General features: G+C 43.4%; 2 protein-coding genes across 2 annotated transcripts; both read right to left on the bottom strand.

The window, feature by feature from the left end:
• Positions 1 to 1,960: 1,960 nt before the first annotated feature.
• LOC132579327 (uncharacterized) lies at positions 1,961 to 9,118 on the bottom strand. Its single transcript, XM_060249620.1, has 6 exons — positions 7,813 to 9,118; positions 5,816 to 6,014; positions 4,464 to 4,580; positions 3,841 to 3,932; positions 3,035 to 3,118; positions 1,961 to 2,159 (listed from the first exon to the last, which is right to left on the bottom strand). Exons 1-6 carry the CDS (start codon positions 8,884 to 8,886, stop codon positions 2,109 to 2,111), a joined length of 1,617 nt encoding a protein of 538 aa, XP_060105603.1. The 5' UTR covers positions 8,887 to 9,118; the 3' UTR covers positions 1,961 to 2,108.
• Positions 9,119 to 14,526: 5,408 nt separating this feature from the next.
• On the bottom strand, positions 14,527 to 19,939 carry SNX12 (sorting nexin 12). The gene is made up of 4 exons (XM_060250193.1): positions 19,585 to 19,939; positions 17,142 to 17,237; positions 16,847 to 16,971; positions 14,527 to 16,144 (listed from the first exon to the last, which is right to left on the bottom strand). The coding sequence occupies exons 1-4, from the start codon at positions 19,747 to 19,749 to the stop codon at positions 16,042 to 16,044; spliced, it is 489 nt and encodes a 162-aa protein (XP_060106176.1). The 5' UTR covers positions 19,750 to 19,939; the 3' UTR covers positions 14,527 to 16,041.
• Positions 19,940 to 20,666: the final 727 nt, after the last annotated feature.

Below are 20,666 nucleotides of genomic sequence, written 5' to 3'. Positions count from 1 at the left end.
CAAATTACACACATTTAGGTTAGATAATTATTATTGTCCAGAATAAAGTATACATGTTAAGTATGCAACATTTGTGAAGAGGAATTCTACTGATGCTGTATACATAAAAATATTTTCTCTGTTTTTTCAGTATTATGTGCACAGGGCAGTTTTCCTTCATAAAATAAGTCACTATTGTTTTGACAAAGGATGCTCCAAAGAAAGGTCAGCAATGCCTCTTCTGCTTTTCATGCACAAACTCAAATTCAGGCATTCAAGTAGTTTTATAGAAAACCTGATTTCAGTGCTAAATAGTATAGGACAGAAACCTCTTCAGTCCATTAGTGTTCTGCTTAAATATTCAAAAGCAAAATCTAATTAGAAACCTTTACATATATTTTGAGTGCACAGATAATACAAATTAACAAGGGAAAGGACAGCTCCAAAATAAAACATATGGAATAGGGAGAAAGTAATACAGTAAAATTCAAGTTGTTAGACCAAGTTAACAACTGCCTGGATTTATATTTGAATGCCTGAAAAACAATGATGTTCAACTCATGGATTGGGACCTGGAAGAATGTTGCAGACAACCACCACCGTGTCACAAACCCCTACAGATCCAGTAACGTTTTATGTTGAACTTAACGTAATTTTAAAGGATGTGTTTCTAGCATACATGGGTAAGGGGGTATCAGAAACAAGTAGACAGCAATATGATGCCTCCATGATTGACAAGTACACCAGAGCTTGGGTTTGCAGTTCCTGAGCCTGGCCCTTTTGGTCTATCGCACACTCTTGGCTTCTACACCAGTGAAGTCTAGCTCCTCATTTTCCTGTCTCATATTACTGTATCATGTGATTTCCTGTCATGTTTACAGTTTACTAAGTCCAGTTCACTAAAACAATACTGCCAGCTGTGGTTAACATTAGATATAAGATCTTTGCATCAGAAGAAAACAATTCCATGTTACTTGAACATGGCATGCAATGTTTAAAAGAACAAGGTGGAATAAAAATATAAAAAACCTACATTAGTAGGCAGTAAGAGGATCCACCAACCTAACTTAGTCCCAAAGCCCTAAAGTGGGCCAGCTGGCAGCAGGTCACACTTAACAAGCAAGTGAGTTGGAAGGCCTGAATACTGTAATCCACTTCACTGCAGATAAAGGGATTTTTAATAGGATGAGAGGAGGCCAACCCTTCTTCATGCCTCAAGATCTTCCTGCAGCTTACAATAACCAATCTGGGCAACTGCACTAATTAGATGTACTTTGGTATACATTCTAAAGCAACAGTTGTACTGAGGGAGTTCTACGAAGAGGGTAGAAGGTATATAGCCAGTTTCATCTTTGAAGAAAATAGTGCCCAAGTCTATAGATTGCTTTAGCCTATGAAATGGCACAGGCAAGAGGCATGTTTGCTGGCCTTTGCACAACACTGCTGAAATGACAGAAACCAAGCTTATTAACAAAAGAACAGATTAAAGGGCCTGGGTTTTGTCTAGGAACATGGCTGTGCTGTCTGTAGATCTGGACTCCAGCAATTCGCCCCAAGAGAGACAAGTTCAGAACAGTAATTGTGCTATATCCTGAGAATCAGCATTGCCATGGTTTTAACCAGTTTTAAGCTCCATCCGCTGGACATGTTCCAGAGCACAGCCTCAAGGCTGCAGAACAGACAGGCACTTGATCAGTTACCGTAGTCGCCCCCGCCCCCCCCCCCCCCCGCCAAATTGGCACTCAAGTTGGGAGAGGAGGAGAGCAAAAGAGCACTCTGAATTTGCAAAAGAGCACTCTGGTATGGTCAGGCAATCCAAGCATTAGAACCAACAGATAAGGTGTAAGGGCCAGCAAAGCTCAGCAAACAGTGGATTGAAACAGGCAGGCTAAAGCCATGTTAAAGTTACCTGTTAAAGTTACTTCTATGCCTCTCTATCCACTCCTAACAGTTTACACACAATAAAACATAATTCCTGTACTTATTTTACAACAAGACTTCATTTTATTAAATTTATTACACTCTTACTGCCTACAAAGACGGGCTCTGTCCATTAGCAAATATCCATCAGTATCCTTCGTTTAAGAAGCTTCATTTGTATAGTTTGACAGAGGAACTCTGAAGAATCTTCATGTAGCTTCTGTCTGAGGGGGACAGTTTTCATTTTCTACCACACTTTGCTAGGAGAGTATGGAACAGACAGAATAAGATAAACCAAAGAACTGATTAGAATATTAAAACTGGTACATGTAATTATATATATATATATATATATATATATATAAAATTAAAACTCTATCAAGAATTGTTCATGACCAACACTTGGAAGAAAGGCATACATCTCCCCCACATAAGCAAATTGATTAAAGGCCTTTCTTCAACTCTCCAGAAGTTCTTTCACATCAGAATGTGGTTGTTTCAAGTTTGCTGCCTAAAAACTTGAGGCAACAGAACACACCTTACTCTAGACTTCTCCAGCAATGGAATCCCAAGCCCAGTGAAACACAATTAAGCTGGTCAGCCCTTTTCAGACTTACTCTGGCTGGTCCACCATCCCAGTAACTTATCACTCCACTTAAATGGCCTGACTGTCCACACCAGACATGCATCCTCTATGCACCCACTTAGGCAACCATCAAAGGCAGCACTGTGTCACCACATTGAAATTTTGGTCTATGTTTTGCCTTCCCTTGCATTTAATCTTTCTAGCCTTTTATCTGGTTAGGGGAGTAAAGATTATTTATTTTGAGAGTTTTCCTGTGTAGCAGATCAGGACTTGGGTACATAGTAGACTGCTTGGTCCCAAAGCAATTACCCCAGTGGCAGGATCTGACTCTACATATGTAGAGGACATGCTGTATATTGTACTGATTTGGATAACAAGGTCATGTGAACAGACTACTGCAATCCTTTTACTTGAACTCTTGATAAGCTCCACTCTGCTAGTGGTTTGAATCCTGAGAGCAATTCTGCTGAAGCTAACAGCTCCCTGCAACAGACTGCACTGCATTACACACACTCCATATAGAAGCCTCCAGACTCCCAAGGAGATTACCTTTCCTTCCAGAAAAGCAATAGTCTTTCGACATGTTTCTAACATGCTCTTCAAATGCTGGTTCTCTTCAGCCAGCCATTGACACTGAAATTGAAAAACAGATGTCATGTTAGACAGCACAGCACATGATTTTCACTACTTAAACCAATGGCTATATTTCTAACTAGCGGCCCCCGGGGTGCAGAGTAGTAAGGCAGCAGTGCTGCAGTACTGTGGTCTGAACTCTCTGCTCACGAACCGAGTTAGATTCCATCCTTCTGAGGTCGGTAAAATGAGTACCCAGCTTGCTGAGAGGAAAGTGTAAAAGACTGGGGAAGGCAATAGCAAAACACCCCGTAAAAAAGTCTGTTGAAAACGTTGTGAAAGCAACGTCACCCCAGTGTCGGAAACGACTGGTGCTTGCACAGGGCACCTTTCTTTTCCTATATTTCTAACTACAAAGAACCAAGGAATGTTTTGTAAATAAAAGGTCCCAGCCAGGTTCAATGCATATTACCTTCAGTTTAAGGATCTGAGACTGTGGTGTTGGAAAAGATCCTTTTCTGCTCCAAGATTGCCCAGAGAGCTGCTCTGGCCAGCCACAAAAGGCAAAACTGGGCTATGTACACCAGGGGTCTGACAAAACCTTCAACTATGTACCAACCCTTATTTCTGAAAGTTCTGGACTCTGCACTCTCAATTGATGTTCAGTTTACATATGTAGGGAGAGCCAAAAACAAAGTACGGTAGATACTACAAACTTTATCAATACAGACCTACCCACCCCCCTTGGGTGATTCGAATCTATCCAACCCTGATTGTCTTACCTGTAAGCAAGGTGCAGTGAGTTCCTTCTCCAGAGTAGCACTTGGGCTCTGTCCAACAACCATCAGACTACATATGGGTGTCTCTTTCTGATCTGAATGTAAGAGACAAGTTTTCCATCTTTGTTGACCTGCAAGCTGGAGCCTCAGAGTGTTGCTCCATGGACTCCCTAAACTGATATATACTCACCACCTACTATTTTCCGGAAGGCTGAGCCCTTCTCTCTCTTCCCTGCAGTGTCTAGCTTTGCAATCTCTTCCACTTCAGAAGACTAGTTGCGGGAAGGAGAAAAGCTTTTTTGGTCTGCTGCTGCCCTCTACTGGCAATCAACCACCTCTACACCTAATGGCATAGTTAGTCTCTTGATAACTCTAGGCAAGCATGAATTCCATTCAATGGTAGAAGACCTTAAGAACAGCTGTACCTCAAAAGGACAATGCATCTGTTGTTGCTATGACTGGATAGTACTATGCTTGAGAAGAACCTGCATTTCAGTGCACACAGCAATCTGACACAACAACAGTTTCACTAAGCATTCTCACCATCCCTAACCTGGCAGAGGAAAGTTCTCCCCCCCCCCCAAATTAATATTTACTGCTGAGGTAAAGTATTCTTCCCAACTTACTTTTGCACAGACGGGATCGTTTAGGAAATGGTTGTTTCACGGGGGATGCAGTAGCTTTCTCAGATAGATTCTTCCACGGACGCTTTTGACTTGAAGTCTTAGCTGTTACCTTGTTGCCTAAATGCCACACAATAATAAGAAAGCCAACAGAACCCTAGAGTTGTGCTTGATCGCTGTACAAATCATGGCCTAACAAAGCATGGTGTTCTGATCCCTACACTTGGTAGCATATATCTTACCACACCACTGAGCAAAGTTTCATGCCTTCCTCCAGCCTAAGAAGCCTTTTTCCAATGAAAGAGCCTCTTAAGTTAGAGGAGGGCCCCAAAGCAGCTCACATTATTAGCCTTTCCTCCATTTTATCCTCACAACAACCCTGTGAGGTAAGTTGGGATAAGAGTATGCAACTAGCTCAAAGTCACCCAGGAAACTTCCATGGCAGAGTGGGGATCTGAGCCCAGGTCTCCCACATACTAGTCCAACACTCTAACCACTGCACCATGCTGGCTCTCTAATTTTGCCATTGAACACAACTGCAACTTTAATACTAGCACTGGGCTTGACCAATTTTCTGCAGTTTTAAGGAGCCGCCCCCCCCAGTTAGGAACCAGACTAATTTTTGAACAGGGTTTTATATTTTAATGCCCATGTCTTCTAATTATTGCTACCACAAAACCTAACCCTGAACTCTTTGCAGACTCTTATAATTTTATTAACGATCTAACAAAAGTGGCACAGTGTATACATATATATGGGGTAATCCTGGTTGCCGTTACGGAAGCACAAAGCTAACCTCTAATCTAAAGTCTCCAATTTTATTAATTCTTTTAAAAACTTTAATATTGAAAAAACTGGCTAAGAAATTATTTGATTTATTGCCACTAAATGGTATGGTTAACATATAAACAAGCAATGACAATAAATTCATGCACATGTGTTTCTATGTCATGCTACAAAACATTCCAGTCTGAAATAATAGGCTTTGTATTTACAAAGGAACTCCAAGATCCACTACAATGAAGTCAATATTGAAAATGCTAGGCACCTTGGCACCTGGGATTTGCTGAGTCTCATACTAGCATGTTGCAGGTTATAATGAAGTGATGAATCCACTACAAGACCCAGTCAAGGAATGCAGAGAAGTCTTCTGATCCACTCACTTCCACCCCCTTGGGGTTCACAGGTTCCTTGGCTGGAGAGCAGCAAACTTTCACTTAATTGTAACTTTTAGAAGAAAACTTGGAACTACCCAGGCATTCCATAGTCAGAATAACACACTTCAACCCATTCTTATCAGACATACCAGCCTCCCTTTTACTCCATCTGCTCATTCAGAAACTAACCCAGCTCACCTGTAAAAACTGGAAGCCTTGTTCCCGAAGCATTATTATCTCTTGATGTACCATGAAGCTTCAGACCGAGACACGCTAGAGACCCTTGAACTCCAAATCTAACAGCAAGTTTGGAAGGAGGTTGCATGGAAATCGGGGGCTTCTTATTGCAGGGCAGTTCTGTCAGATTTGTCTTTGTTATCTCATCAGATAAGAGTTTCTACATGATACAAAGACCCAAATATTAGATGGGGCCTTAAAAGTTATTTGGTGTTAATCCATTACCCTCTTTATGCTCCCAGACATTTAATACTTCTCCACTAGATTGATTTACCGGTTCTAAGAACATTTAAGAATTTGATCATGTGTCATAATAAAGCAATAAACAACATATAAGAATGTTGAATTACAGAGCCATTTTTAATTTAACTCATTTATACCCTACTTTCCCCTTCCAGTAGGGACCCAAAGTGGCTTACAATGATTTCCTCTCCTCCATTTTATCCTTATAACAATCCTATGAGGTAGATTAGGTTGAGAAACTGTGATTGGTCCAAGGCTACCCAGAGAGGTTCCATGGCAAGAGTGGAGATTTGAACCTGGTCTCCCATATCACTCTTAACTGCTATACTACACTGGCTCTATACCATCCACTCAGTGCCAAAGGAAGTGCAGAAATGGAGCACTCGGGTTCAGTTATCCAAATAACAGCCCTTCCCTACAGATTAAAAATAATATTTCTGTATCTCCCATTCAGCATTGGTGACAACTTCTAACTAAGCCAGATAAGAGTTCTGGCAGCCAGTGACCAAACAGCCAGAACCCGTTAAGCTTCAAAGCCATGAGATCAAACCATGTAAACCGTTCCTGACAGCCAGAACAGATCCTGGCAGCCATAAAGTTTGAAGGCAGATTCTGATTGAAAATGGAGCTGAAGTTGGCTCCTTATTCAGTACAGAGCTGCACCCTAAAATTTATACAAATCAAAGTAAGGTTTGCCATCTGCCTCTTTATATGCACTTTGTTTACAAATCACTGTTAATTAGCAAAGGAGATAGTCCTGTGCTTATCAATACTAGAAAACAGGTTCTCAAAGACAAGCAGACAGTTTCAACATTCTCAGGGGACTCCTCAGCTATGAAGAAAAATATAACTTCTGTAAACTCACAAAGAAAACAGACCACCACTATTCTTTCAATCCTCAGGTAAAATAATAGTTTCTCTCTGGGCAACGCAATTACCTTAGCTTTATCACAAATTATATCAAGCAGCTCTCACAACTACTCAGAGCATCTAGCAACGTAAGTAGCCTTGTGCAACTAGTGGATGCAACAAGTTTTCAGTATATAGTAAAACCAATACTTTACATCTTGCAGGGAAAATCCACCTCTAAGGTCACCTACCTTAAGTTTAATTGTTATAATAAATTTAGCCAGAATGAGACATTGTAACTTCTCATGTGTGGGCAATTAGCCACTGATCCAGTCACAGATGTTCTAACCAACAGACTAATTCCTATATACAAAATGTTTACTAACAGAATCAATGCTATGTATTAGAATTAAAAATCCAGCAGAAAACATTGTGCATTCAGTAACAGCACTTCAGAGAAGTGATTAAGAGTGTGGGTGGGTCAAGCTGCTTTCCAGGAATCAACCCATCAATATGTTTATCTTTCTCTTTCACCAAGCAGCTGAAGGAGATCAGCTTGGTTCTACCCTTTCCATTGTACCCTAAATCCTCTGTCACTTTAGGATAAGAGTGACTGGCTAAAAGTCATTCAGTGAGCTTGGAGTGAGTGGGAATTTGAACCTGACTCCCCCCCCCCCCACTCCATCCAACTAATACACTGCATTAGTACCTCTTCTAGCATATCTTTAAGAGATACATATCTTAGAAAAAGGACAGCTTTTTAGAAGGAAGCAGAAACAATAACTCCTGGAGTTTTCCCCCCTGCAGATCCATGCACTAAATTAAATGGGTAGGAGATACTACAATACCTCCTGGCTACTACCTACCTGGGTAATGGGCTGGCTCTGCACAGCTGATCCTGATCTGGTTAGTGGTATAACAAAGTTCTGTGTGCAATTTCTTCCAGCTGGCTGTGGAATTTTCCTTGTTGTACCAGTGCCTTTGGGAAGGCCTCCTATGCCCAGAGCCCCTCGAGTTCTAAGGGCTCCAGGGCCACCAAGGGACAAACTTTTCTTGGCAAAGGGAGCCTTGCCCGACACATGAGGCACCCGGTCAGTCCCACTGTTGGCAGCAGCAGGAAGGCCTCTCTGGCTGGAAACAAAGGTGACCCCAGACTCCTGCTGCAGGTCTGCCGGCGGCTTCTGCTCGGAGGCTGCACGCTTCTGGAGACATCCTGTATCCGAAGTTGTAGGAGATGCATCTTTTGAAAGGGAAGGCGCCATCAATGGTGTTGACGTGACGAAGGGCAGTTCCCGCTTACAAACCTCAAAGGCAGGTTGGGCGGAGGCTGCGTCTGCAGGCGTCTCCTTCTCCCCCGTCGAGGGGGACCCAATGCAGATGTAAGTTGTGTTGGCAGAATTACCGGAGCCGTCGCACTCGTATGTGACATTGGCCCTAGTAGGTGGCGGCGATGCCTTCTCCAACTCAGGCCCCGATGACACCCCTGCCTGGCCCAAGGCAGGAGATGGGGCAACCGCCAGCTGGGCTACTACGCCAAGAGAAATCCCTGCTAGCCCCGTGCTCTGCTCACTGCATGAAAAGGTTGCGAAGGGATCAGGAGGGCCAGCGCTAGCAGAGGTGGACTCGGGGACAGTCAGAGGGGGGGAACGGCCGGCGGGGCTGTCTAAGAAAGAGCAGGGTAGCTCCAGCGGGGTCAGCGTCTCTTCCTGAATAGTTAAGGGGCACCGGGGCGGAACCCCCTTCGCAGCGTTGCTCAGCTGGAAGGCAACGGCCTCGCACTCCTGGGCAAAGGCGCTGTGGTAGAGAGCGCTGGGCGTAGCCGAGTCAGGAGACTTACGCGCGGCCCGGCCTAGGTCTTCCTGAAGCACCGGGCTGACGCACCACTGCAGAGACGGCTCCAGAGGCGACTCGGAGCCTTGCGGCCTAGTTAGTCGCCTCATAACGACCACAATAGTAGAGCCGCTAGTCCTCCTTCAAGCGCCTCAGGCCAGCTCGAGACACAACCGTCTCTCTTTCTCTCACGCTCTCTCGTATTCCGCGCCTGCTCCCTATTGGGTCACTTTTCACCTATCAGATTGCTCGAGGGCGCCTCCTCCAGCTTTCCTCCAACTGCCATTGGAGAACTGGCCGAAGCGCTGATCACGTGCCGGCCGCTCAGCCAAGAGGTGGGAGATGGGTCAGTTGCGTTAACAGCTATTTGTAATTTCCCTTCCTTCTTCTCTAGGCAGTAGCAACTGGTGCTTCCCTTGTCTATGGTGGGGGAGGAGCTCTGGGAGTTTCAAGGCGGTGGGGCCGGCAACCAAGGTTTCCCCAGCAGGCAGTGGCCGGAAATAAAGGAGTAGCGGGAAGCCGCGAGACCGACTGCACCAGAGAGGCGTGGGGATATACTTCGCAAATTATTTCGCGAGTCGCGGGACCTGTGAACTCCTTTATATACCCGATATGCCCTCAGTACTTTTAACACATTTGTGGAATAGACTCCGCGTTATCAGTCCCTTAACTGGCGGATTATATACAGAGCCAGTTTGGTGTAGTGGTTAAGTGTGCGGACTCTTATCTGGGAGAACCGGGTTTGATTCCCCACTCCTCCACTTGCACCTGCTAGCACGGTCAGCCATAGCTCTGACAGAGGTTGTCCTTGAAAGGGCAGCTGCTGTGAAAGCTCTCTCAGCCTCACCCAACTTAAAGGGTGTCTGTTGTGGGGGAGAAAGGTAAAGAAGATTGTGAGCCGCTCTGAGGGGCGGGATATAAATCCAATATCATCTTCTAAACTGCAAGACTAGACATCCGTGAAATGAAGGAGGGCAGTCTGATAGTGATAGTCTGAGTCAAGTTGCACCTTTTGAATAAAACTTTGTTGCTCTTAAAGGTGCACTTGATTCCTACTTTGTGTGAAAATAACAAAAAATTAAGGTTTGGGTTAGGAATCCACACTACACTGGAGCTTTCCTAAACAAGCAGGCAGCTAACCATACAGCTTGACCAAACTCCCAAAATACAACACTAGCAATCTCCTCTCTCTCCCTTGTCACAAACACACTGACCCCCCTCCTCTGGAATGCTGCCATGGAAAGGGCACAGCGGCCTGGGCCATTAGCACATCGCACAGAGACCTTCCTGACACCAGCACCTAGATTACCCCAAAACAGCAGGGAAGAACTCAATATTTCATACTCCCAACACATCACAAAGATAACAGAATGCTGTGTGAATTAAAATCCAGCAGTCTTCATTTACAATTTGTTAGAAGGAAGTGCATGTGATTCTGTTCCGGGGAACCCTCCCTATGCAATAAGTCTATGTAAATCAAAGAGTCATTCAAGATGTAATTCATGTCTTTGTGTGACCACCCAAAGTATTGATCTTTTTGGTATAAATATGGGTGCTTAAGACTCATTTGGGGCTATCAGGTCGGACCTCAGAGAGCATTACTATTCTCCTGAGAATCCACGCCTGACAGACCAAGAATTCTTGTTACAGCAGGAAGGGAGAAGGGTGCTTTTCTTTATCTTTGTAGAAGTTAACTAAGTTTCCTTTTGTAAGGTTGTAGTATCTCTTAACCTGGCAGGAGCCTGCTTGGCCTCTTGCCCAGGAATAGACAAGGTTATTTTACTGTGTTTTGTTGGAAATAAAGTAAAAGTTTGGTTTTTCTTAGATACATTGTTGTGGTTATTTTCAGACATATAGTGATAGATAGGTATAGGGAGACTCCACAACCGGGCGCACAGGGAGAAAACCATTGCACACTTGTAGTTTGGGAGGGGATGACCTGTAGAGGCATTCCTGCAACACTTTGTTCTACTGCTTCAGACCAACATGGCTGCCCACTTGGATCTATCTATAGTGATAGTCTGTGGTAGTGCTGTGGAAAAACTCAATGTATGCAAGCAGTAGTCTATGACTATTTACAACAGCAGTAGCTGTTTAACAGTCTTGACTGATTCAGTATTTATAATCTAACCTTTAACTAATTCAATTGCCATTGTAGGCCTGACAGGATAGTAACAAGCTTCTTCAGTGTACTATTTCAGCTATCTCCGGATGCACTGTCCTTTGAAGATCATTTGTTCAGGAATGGCGACACCTCCCCCCCCCATGCCCCTGGCCCTTAATGCACCAGATTAAGCAGGCTCTAGTTTTCAAAACTTCACACTACAATAAATGTTAGTATAAACAGGCCTTTTGGAGTTTGTATACTGTAACTGAGAAGACAGAAAGGCCATTATTTCAACTGTAATGCCAAACAAGAGGATATTGGCATCCTCACTACTATAACTTCCTGCTGAAGGACCAGCAGTAGACACCAGGAAAGCACCCACTTGGACCACCAAAATGTCACATCAATAAACACTTCTACACAACTCATCAAGCTAGTTCAACTACTACAAAGGAAGCAGAAAGGAAAATGTGGCCCTGAGCAAGATTATATAGGACATTACACATTAAAGTGGATTTAAAAAAAAAAATTCAGATGAAACAAAGCCTGCTACAATTTTTTAAAGGTTGCTCCCAAAATATAAAAGTCAATAGCTGTTCAGATTTTGCTTTACCCAGATAGGAACACACAATGCCCTTGTAGGGCAGAGAGGGTAGAAGAAATATGCCAGCCCTTCTGTACACACACCCAGAGATTAATTCAACCCCTCATATTAAATTCCAGTTTTGTTAACAGAAGGGATACCATGGGTCTTCATTTTCTTTTTCTGCTTTATAAGGGGGCCACATGCTTCAGCTTGTGCTGAAGTGAGAGTGGATGTGCTTTTTGCTACTTTGTTCCATGAATGCTTGGTGCAGTTTGCATCATCTAATAAAACATCCAACCCTCCCTTTCTGAAATTTAAGATTGTAACAAACAGCAGATTTGGTGATTTGCTATGGAGGTCTGAAGATTCTCCCCACCTTCAGTCAGCAGTGGGGGCATTTGAAAACTTTCTCATGGTCTTACAACAATTTTGTTCTGTTACATGACTGTATTTGTTCTCCTCTGTGACATTACCTGCAATTTTAGAAAAGTGGAAAAGTCTTACTATATGCCATTTATGCAGTTCATTTAGCCTTAAGGTGCTCTCCCTTATGACTGTCCACATAGCAACAATGGAGTCACAAGCCTTTTCGGTGCTGAGTCCCTACTTTTAGAATAGGCTGCCAAAGAGAATAAAAAACACCTTCCATTGCTACATTTAGAAAGGCATGTAAGGCAGTTCTTTTCCAGAAAGCATTTTATGGCTAGTGAACTTTGCCACCAAAACTGGCTGTGAGCTTGCTGATCCTGTGTTTTACTCTTCGATGTATTATCTGAATGCTTTAAAGTCACCATATTGTGTATTTTAATATTTTAATTTTCTTAATTTATGCCTTTGCAACTTGGTCGCTACATTAGGTATCACCTTGAGTTCAAGAAGATAATATAGGATAGGAGAAAGGCTGTGGCTCAGTGGGAACAATCCCTGGCATCTCCAGTTGAACAGATCAGGTAGTAGGTGATTTGAAAGACTGCAACCTGAGAACCTGAAGAGCCACTGCCACTCTTACTAGACAGTAGTGACCTTGATGGACCAATGGTCTGATTCAGTATAAGGCTACTTCATGTGTTAAAATATTTTAAATAAATCACCTCTAAGTGGCCCAGCAGAAGCACTGCTGTTAGAAGTTACCAGCCTAGAATTCTTTCTTTGCCACAAAGCTCACTAGGTGATCTTGGGCTAGTCAGTATGTACATTGCCCTGAGCTCACTTGCAGAGGATAAAAAAAGTCAAATGAACTGATAAGGATCAGTAATTGGTTTCTAAAAGGATGCCAGGGCCCACATTTACCTAGAAGCTATATCTCCCTTCTTCACAGATGTCTCCTAATTACATGGCAAAGGTAAGAAGAAGATGAAGAAAAAGATACTGGATTTATATCCCGCCCTCCACTCCGAAGAGTCTCAGAGCGGCTCACAATCTCCTTTACCTTCCTCCCCCACAACAGACACCCTGTGAGGTGGGTGGGGCTGGAGAGGGCTCTCACAGCAGGTGCCCTTTCAAGGACAACCTCTGCCAGAGCTATGGCTGACCCAAGGCCATTCCAGCAGGTGCAAGTGGAGGTAAAGTTCCATCAACAATTAGCACTTAATTCCAATACCATTACATTTTTCCTCAGCAACAAAAGTAAGAGGCAGTAAGTGAAACATGAGGCAACAGAGCACATTATTTACAGGGGTCATCTCCCTTGCTCATTATGATTTGTTAAACCAAATGCCAGAGACTCAGATTCATTCATTCAGGAGTCACTTGGAACACTATCGCTCAGGGGTGGCCAATGGTAGCTCTCCAGATGTTTTTTGCCTACAACTCCCATCAGCCCCAGCCATTGACCATGCTGGCTGTGGCTGATGGGAGCTGTAGGCAAAAAAAACATCCGGAGAGCTACCGTTGGCCACGCCTGCATAGCTGTATTGAGCACATGCCCTAATCGACCCTAAGGAATGATAGACTGTTCTAGAATGAATGACACAAAACTGTTTTATTACAAAGGAACTTTAAGAACAGAATGGAAAGCAAAATTGCTGAATTACAAATTATTACAACACTTGGAACAAACTCCTCTCCAGGACTTAATAGGTATATTGGTTTTTAAAATCTCATTATATATGCTAAACCCATCTCCACCAAATAGAGTTATATATCCACTGTATTTAATGTATTCTTTTTTGTATTGTCAAACTGGAATGATATTTATAATGCTATATTACATGTTAAAATGAATTTAGGTGGACAGAAACAGCTGTAGGAGAAAGATGTTATCCGTTTAACCCATGCTTGAGGAGAGACAGAGCAGCTAGCAGACTCTAAATTTATTTATGTGATGGTGGACTCTGACCTTAATTCTCCAATTCTGACATGTTTATTGCCTTTGCTGTTTTCCCACAGCAACTGATGATATCCAGACCAAACTTGTTATTCTTTTAATTTCTTAAAATTTCACTATTTTGCCATTGGATTCTAACTTTGTACTATTTTATATGCTTACTCACTGCCCACCAGCTATATGTAGGGCTACCCCCTGTATCTGTATCCCATTTCATTGTCTGATGAAGTGTGTGTGCACACAAAAGCTTACACCCCGAATAAAATTTTTTGTTGGTCTTAAAGTGCCATTGGGTTTTAACTTGTTCTATTATGAAACAGTGTTGTCATTAATGTGTCTTTTAAAGTAAGATTTGAATTACTCTTACAGTTAAATCCCACAGTAGGTATCCTAGTTTAAGCAGACCTTTATATTTGTAAATGTCAGAGCAGCAGTGACTTTCCTTATGTTTCGTTCATAATCATGCGCTCTATCATGAGAAGACAAAGTCCAATCCTATGCATACTTATTCAGACATAAAGCCTATTGAATACAATGGGGCTTCTTCACACCTAAATTACATTAAGATTTCAGCCTTAAATACCCTTTACCATGCTCATAGCATTCCATAGTTTTATTGTGGGAGTGGAATGGAAAGGAGATAGAGGATTCCGTCCCTAGGATGCTTTGATTTTACCAAGGTGTATCCAGAGACATTTAGAATAAGTGACTGCTAATTACACAGATACATATTGGCTTCACAGTGGTTTAATATGAACAAATCTTGGACATTACATTAGACAGTAAACCAAAGACAGTTTGCTGAATTATAAGCCCCACATCAGAATATATGCACAGCATTAACAGCCTTGGATCTTCAGCTCTGCGCACCAATGAAGGGTTCAAAAAACCCTTAGCTAATGCTGATCCAGGAGGAAGCAGCAGGCTGCTTCAAACAGCAAAGTTAGCAAGGTCCCACAACAGTTAACACTTCTCCAGCAACAGACAGGATTGCCCTGCACTTGGGCAGTTTTTTCCCTAGTGTTTTCTGTGGCAGCCAAGAGGAGATTCTTTTCTGCTTACCGTCATACATTAGATAGTGAGCTACTCCTTCTCTCCCTCCTCCTCCCCCCACCTAAGCATATACACAGTTTTGTACAAATGTTTTCTGCCCTCTGGTGTTTTCCTCATGCCAAGTAGTGGAAAAGGCAGAAGATACACAACTTTTGAAGTCTGTAACTTCCACCCACCCCCCTATCCACAACATCTAAAATTAAGGGGGCCCCTTTGAAGAGGCTCTTTATATGTCTTGAAGAGCAACTGCAGGGCCTACTATACATTCCTAATGAATAATAAATAGTGAAGTTTACATTGTAGCCACAGATGGAGGCAAACAAATGTAATTGAAGACACCTATCAGCAAGAGAGTCTGTTATGTTGAGCATACATCAGCTTTGGCTGCTTACTATGCCTCTAGCTTGGCAGTCCTTGGAAAAACACTGTTCTGCAGGCTTTAAGGTAAAGTTGCCCAAGAAATCAGCTGCCTTATTTACCCAGCAGGATTCTGGCATCAAAGCCAATCACAACTGGAGAGGGGGGAGGAGGGTGTCTCCCTACTATGGGAAGCAGTGGCTTTTAACAATACGCCTCATGCCTTGGATAAAAAGATTTCCCCTTGACTTCGGAGATTCAAAGCCGAAGACATTCTTCAGAGCAGGATTAGCAGCTAAAAACTCAGAGAGCCTTTCCTGATGAATAAGGAGTTTTTCAAGGTGCATCTGGTCTGCAGTGTCAGCCCAGCAGGCAGGGGAGACACTTGTTACTTTCCAGTGCCAAACTTAACTCTGGGATGAACTTTACCCATACGGGCAATGGAACACCCACAACATCTGGAGGAGGATCAGTTACTCACCAACAGAGGTCTGTGGCTGCGTGGAGAGGGGGACAGATGTCTAGACTTCAGAACTCCCCACATCTTTGCACAAGGGAGACAGGAAGATCTGATGCATGCTGCAATACCTTACACTAGTTCTTGGTTCATGTTCGACAAGCAACAGGTGCAGATTCTCACCTTTAACGTAGAGACCAAAGACCAATAGAACCAAACACTGCTGCCTGATAAGGGGATGGAATGGGACAGCATGGCAGGCAACACTGGACAAGTGGGGAGATTCAGAGAGAAAAAGCTGGTTCAGAAGGACATTGTAAAAATAAATGTCATTTTTGCAGGGGAAGAGAGAGAGAAAAATGGAAAATGCCAGACTCCCCTACTGACGAACTTTCCCTGGGACGTAATTCCTATCTATGGTCTCTTCTTGCAGGAACATATGTAAGCAGCGCTCATTTTGTGCCAACGGGTGTCCAGCGATTCTGAAGGGAACAATCAAGAAAGTGTTTAGATTTCAGTAGGTTATCATTTCTGGTTGTCCCTAATCTTGTAAATCCCAAAACTTTTTGACAAGCACAGAGACTCTTGGGGAGGGACAGAGTCTCATCTTGGACTTAACATAGCATGGGCAGAAGTTAATCCTGCATCTCCCCCAACCTCCATGAAAAAGGATGGGTAAGGGAGAAATAACTCCGACTCTACAGGCTACTCAGTGTAGTGTGAAAGAGATTAGGAAAGGGGCACTGCCATGGCAACCCTTGATATGCCCTAAATTCTGGCACCAGTAGCAATGGGAGGGAACTGCTTTTTTTTTTTAAAGTCAAGATTCTGCCAATCTCTGCCACATAGAATCAGTCCTTATTAAAATACATCCTTCGGATACAAGATAAATATTTATAGACAGCTCAGCCTTCCATCCTTCCGAGGTCGGTAAAATGAGTATCCAACTTATTGGAGGGTAAAGTGTAGATGACTGGGGAAGGCAATGGCAAACCACCCCATAAAAAGTCTGCCGTGAAAACAATGTCACCCCCAACGTTGGAAACGACTGGTGCTTGCATAGGGGACCTTTCCTTTCCCTACCATGGCCAATCCCACTAGCAAAATAGTGGCTATGCTCACATTGGCTGTGCTGTGAGACTTTGCACCCAATCTATTCCCTCAAAAATGAATATCAATCTTACTTGTTTATGAACTGTTCTAAGCCCTGTCTTCTTTCTTCTATGAAAGACTCCTCAAAGATGCCCTCATCTCCTCGGAAAGGTAGCTGGCGTTTCAAGGCTTTGCCAGGCAGTGGAGGCACTACAATCTGGAAGCAGAGAGAATGCTTAACAGGTTAGCAGAATCTTAACCCCTCAAAAGTACAGCTTGACTGATGGAAAAGAATATTTCTGTGGCAGATGGGAGGAGACTCATCTGCATCTCCTCTGTAGTAAAGGTCAGGGGCTACACAGTGTGGATGCTATCTTCTGCACTCACCTTGCTGTCACGCTCCAACTCATTCTTCAGCCACTCAAAGTCACTATATCGTCGTCTCACACAGGACTCTTTCAGTTTGAAAATGGGCAGATTTGTCTGAAAAGAAGACACACATCACTCAGTTGCTGTTTTACAAATCACTCCTTCAGCTCTACAATACATGCAGCTCTGTAGTCCAGTGGCACATATACTGTGTTCCTTGGTACAAAGGATCACAGAGTAGACACCAAGAGCAAAACACATAGACATATTAAAAAATAAATTTTCAGGTCTTTCTGGCTATGTGTTCCGCAAAGGATAAGAGCAGGGCTAAGTTATCAGTATCTGGGATCCACAGATACTATTATCACCTTAAATGCAGTTCTGGCAACCAACAGAAAAAGCTTCTGCATGTCAGATATGACAACACATGCCTTGTGACATCTAGATTAATTTTGTAGAAATTGTAGTTGGTACAGAATACAGCAGCAGAATTATTAACAAAAATCCATCATAGGGAACATAATTCTAAAGTTAATCAATTCTTCACTGGCTTGCAGTCTTTTTCTGGATCTGATTCAGAGTGATGGGGGATAATTAAAATTTCTAAAAGGCCCATGCCAGAGTAATGGATGGGCTTCCTTCATGCATGTGAACCACCCCATTGTCTTATATCTCTGTTCAGGCCATGCCCTAATGTACTAACTGAAAAAATGGATTCTGGAACTCTGCACATGGAAGCCTAGTTTGCTCATCTAGTCCTTGCCTTTAAGCATGTTATAAAGATTCCCCCCACTCTCCATTGCAGAGGATCTGGGGTTACTGTGAGCTTTGTTATGACCTATTTTATTGCCGATTGAATTAGGTTTATTATGCTGTTTTTACATGGTATCACCTGCCTTCAGTACCTTGCAGAAAAGTAGGATATAAATACAAAAAGTTTATACCACCAGGAGTAACAAGTGTTTAAAAGTACTGTAGAAACAAAGACATAAGTGCCGCTTTCAAAACTGCACCAGGCTGCATCATCAACTTGCACTGGAGTGGGGTGATTGCCACAAATGGTCTTCATGGACCAACTGCTATATATCCTCTATAAAGTCCTCTTGCTGGCCTGTAGGTGCTGAAGATAAATACTTTGCCTCCACAAAGCAGAATGCAGCGCCTCATTGGCTACTAGAAACAACTGACTACTATGTCTGGTCAGTGGGTGTGGACCTCTTGAGTTCCACTATAAATTATGTATTCTGCAAAAGTTTCACGTTTAAGATTTGCCCGCTGGTTCTTGGTACCTCCTGTTATGAACATTTAGGATAGAGATTTATACTTCTAGCAAACAAATAGCTATCACATCTGTTGGAAACTCAACCAGAATATGTGGATCAAAGACTGAGCTGCTTTGTGCAGAAGGAAATTTAGCCATAAGACATTCTGCAGTTATTCAACCAGTAGTATCAGCAAGACTAGTATCAGGTCTTGAGCAGACATGGTTGTGGAACTACTATGCAACTAACCCACTGTATAGTTGTCCATTCTCCTCCTTTATACAAGAGGGATACAATAATTCCTCTGCCAAGCTCAAGATAACCTCTAATTCCAGTCTTTTTATAGCAAGGGAGAATATTAGGGGGACGTGAAGCTACTTTGTGATCATTCAAGAATAGGCTGTTGGCCCTGAATTTTCTGGATAAAACCATTACCCGCCCCTCTTATCTGAATAACTGAGTTTAATACTCCTTGGTGTTCATCCTCAGTTATAATTAAGCTCTAGAAGAGCTGTGTTTATCCTTCATTTATGCATACATTCCCCTACCAACCCAATATAGACCAGAAACACCCTCAGCTCGGGCACCTGTGACTTGCTATTGCTACTCTAAAAATGTCATGTGTACCAATGAAAGGCACATGATAAATCACATTGTCAAAACCAAACAGGTGTGAGTCTGATCAATGATGGGATGGAAGGCCATGTGGGAAACCCTTATCTATACTGCACCAAATACAATGATGGGAGGCAAGCAATATGGCAGATGATAATAAATGACCCAGCAGAGTGCCATACACATTCATAAACATAGGGAGAGGCAAGAAACATAGGAAGGAACCAAGTCACAGCACTTCATAACGCCCTTCTCTTCATTAGAGTAACGACCCCATACCTCCCTTTTTAATGTCTACGGTATTTGTGTGTGGCATGAAGAGAGAATCTAAGAGTCGTTCACACATGCAGAAAAACAGCAACATTTTGGAACTACGCTTTCTAAAAGTCACCGAACCTAGAAAGCCAGTTCGGTAAGCAGTCTCCCTGTTGTACCAACTTCCTAACTGCACGGTGTTGTTTCCAACCAGCAAGAAAATGCCACGGCGCCCTCCATCCCAACCCCACTTTCTCCTGGGCAAGTCAGGCCACGCCCCTTACGCCATGTAGCCCCGCCCTTTGCGCCCCCCAGCCCCCCTCACGCACTCTCATGCGGAGCTCATAGCTGGTGTAGCGGGCCCGACCGACGCCCACAGTCTGCGGGTTGAAGATATCGATCTCTAGGAAGTTGCTGGGCGGCCCGTAGGCGTCCGTCAGGTCCTGCGGCTTCGAGTTGAGGCGCCGCGTGTCGGCCACCGCCGCCTCAGACATAGCGGGCGCTGCGAACGGGGACGTTGACGGTCTTTCTCACACTCAGAACCGCCTCAGCGGAACCGCCACTCTCTTCTCCCCCAGCGCCGCAATACATAGCGCCGCCCCGGAACGTGCGTGAAAAGGCGCGCCGTCGCCTCCGCCCTGCATAAGGATAGGTGGAATTCAGGGCCCTGGGTAGTTGGCCACTTCGCCACACAATCTGCATAAAGCTAAACAGTAACCTGTCTGAAGCGGTAGAGATTGTTTTATCCATAGCACGGGGTTCGAGCAGCCCTTGCTCGGAATGTGTATAGTTGAATACTATCGTTCGTTCTACGCGTAAAGAACGGAAGTATTCATGTTCCTGGGTAATGCCAGTTTCCTTTTGAACTCTGTACGGTAAGGGCTATTCTCGAAACAACTTGCATAATTGGCGGACGTGTCCACGGAGACGCCTCGAAGCGTTACATTTGCTACGCGTGCGCAATAATCTTGTTTCTAGATAACCTGTCGAAAGGGACGAGAGCGTTTCTTATAGTGGACTTCCTAATGATTGGGCGAAGGAATGCGGGGGTTTATACCTTGCAGTGAGCAAAGAAAGTGTAAAAGATTTATGCGGTAGAGGGGACTGCTTAAGACGATGCTGAATTTAATTTTGTGTGGGTGTTACTATTTCCCTGGTCTTTAGAAAGTCGGTGTTCATTGCTGTGCATGTACCTGCCTTGATTTTTAAAAAGGTCTGATTTTCATGTGTTGACCTTGTTGGTGGACCTGCTGGTTTAATGTGTTTTAAAAATACTATCCCAGCTGGCAAGGTGCGTTATAGAGCTGGAGCAGTCCTATGCACAGTTACGCCGCTCTAAGCCCATTGAAGTCAATAGACTAGAGTAACTCGGTATAGAATTGTACAGTTAGTGTGTTGCAGCCAAAATAAA

This window comes from Heteronotia binoei, chromosome 11 (assembly GCF_032191835.1).
Source record: "Heteronotia binoei isolate CCM8104 ecotype False Entrance Well chromosome 11, APGP_CSIRO_Hbin_v1, whole genome shotgun sequence".
Classification (NCBI taxonomy): domain Eukaryota; kingdom Metazoa; phylum Chordata; class Lepidosauria; order Squamata; family Gekkonidae; genus Heteronotia; species Heteronotia binoei.
Note: the sequence above shows the minus strand (reverse complement) of the source record. Positions and strands in the feature narration are given on the sequence as shown.

Excerpts from the sequence above, each read along its gene's own strand:
- SNX12 (XM_060250193.1), bottom strand. The coding sequence starts at position 19,749 with ATGTCTGAGGCGGCGGTGGCCGACACGCGGCGCCTCAACTCGAAGCCG. Across the intron at positions 16,972-17,141 it reads AGTTGGAGCGTGACAGCAAG|ATTGTAGTGCCTCCACTGCC; the intron begins GTGAGTGCAGAA and ends CTCTGCTTCCAG. Across the intron at positions 16,145-16,846 it reads TTAGAACAGTTCATAAACAA|AATCGCTGGACACCCGTTGG; the intron begins GTAAGATTGATA and ends TGTTCCCTTCAG.
- LOC132579327 (XM_060249620.1), bottom strand. The coding sequence starts at position 8,886 with ATGAGGCGACTAACTAGGCCGCAAGGCTCCGAGTCGCCTCTGGAGCCG. Across the intron at positions 4,581-5,815 it reads AAGGCTTCCAGTTTTTACAG|GCAACAAGGTAACAGCTAAG; the intron begins GTGAGCTGGGTT and ends TGTGGCATTTAG. Across the intron at positions 2,160-3,034 it reads TTGCTTTTCTGGAAGGAAAG|CAAAGTGTGGTAGAAAATGA; the intron begins GTAATCTCCTTG and ends ATACTCTCCTAG.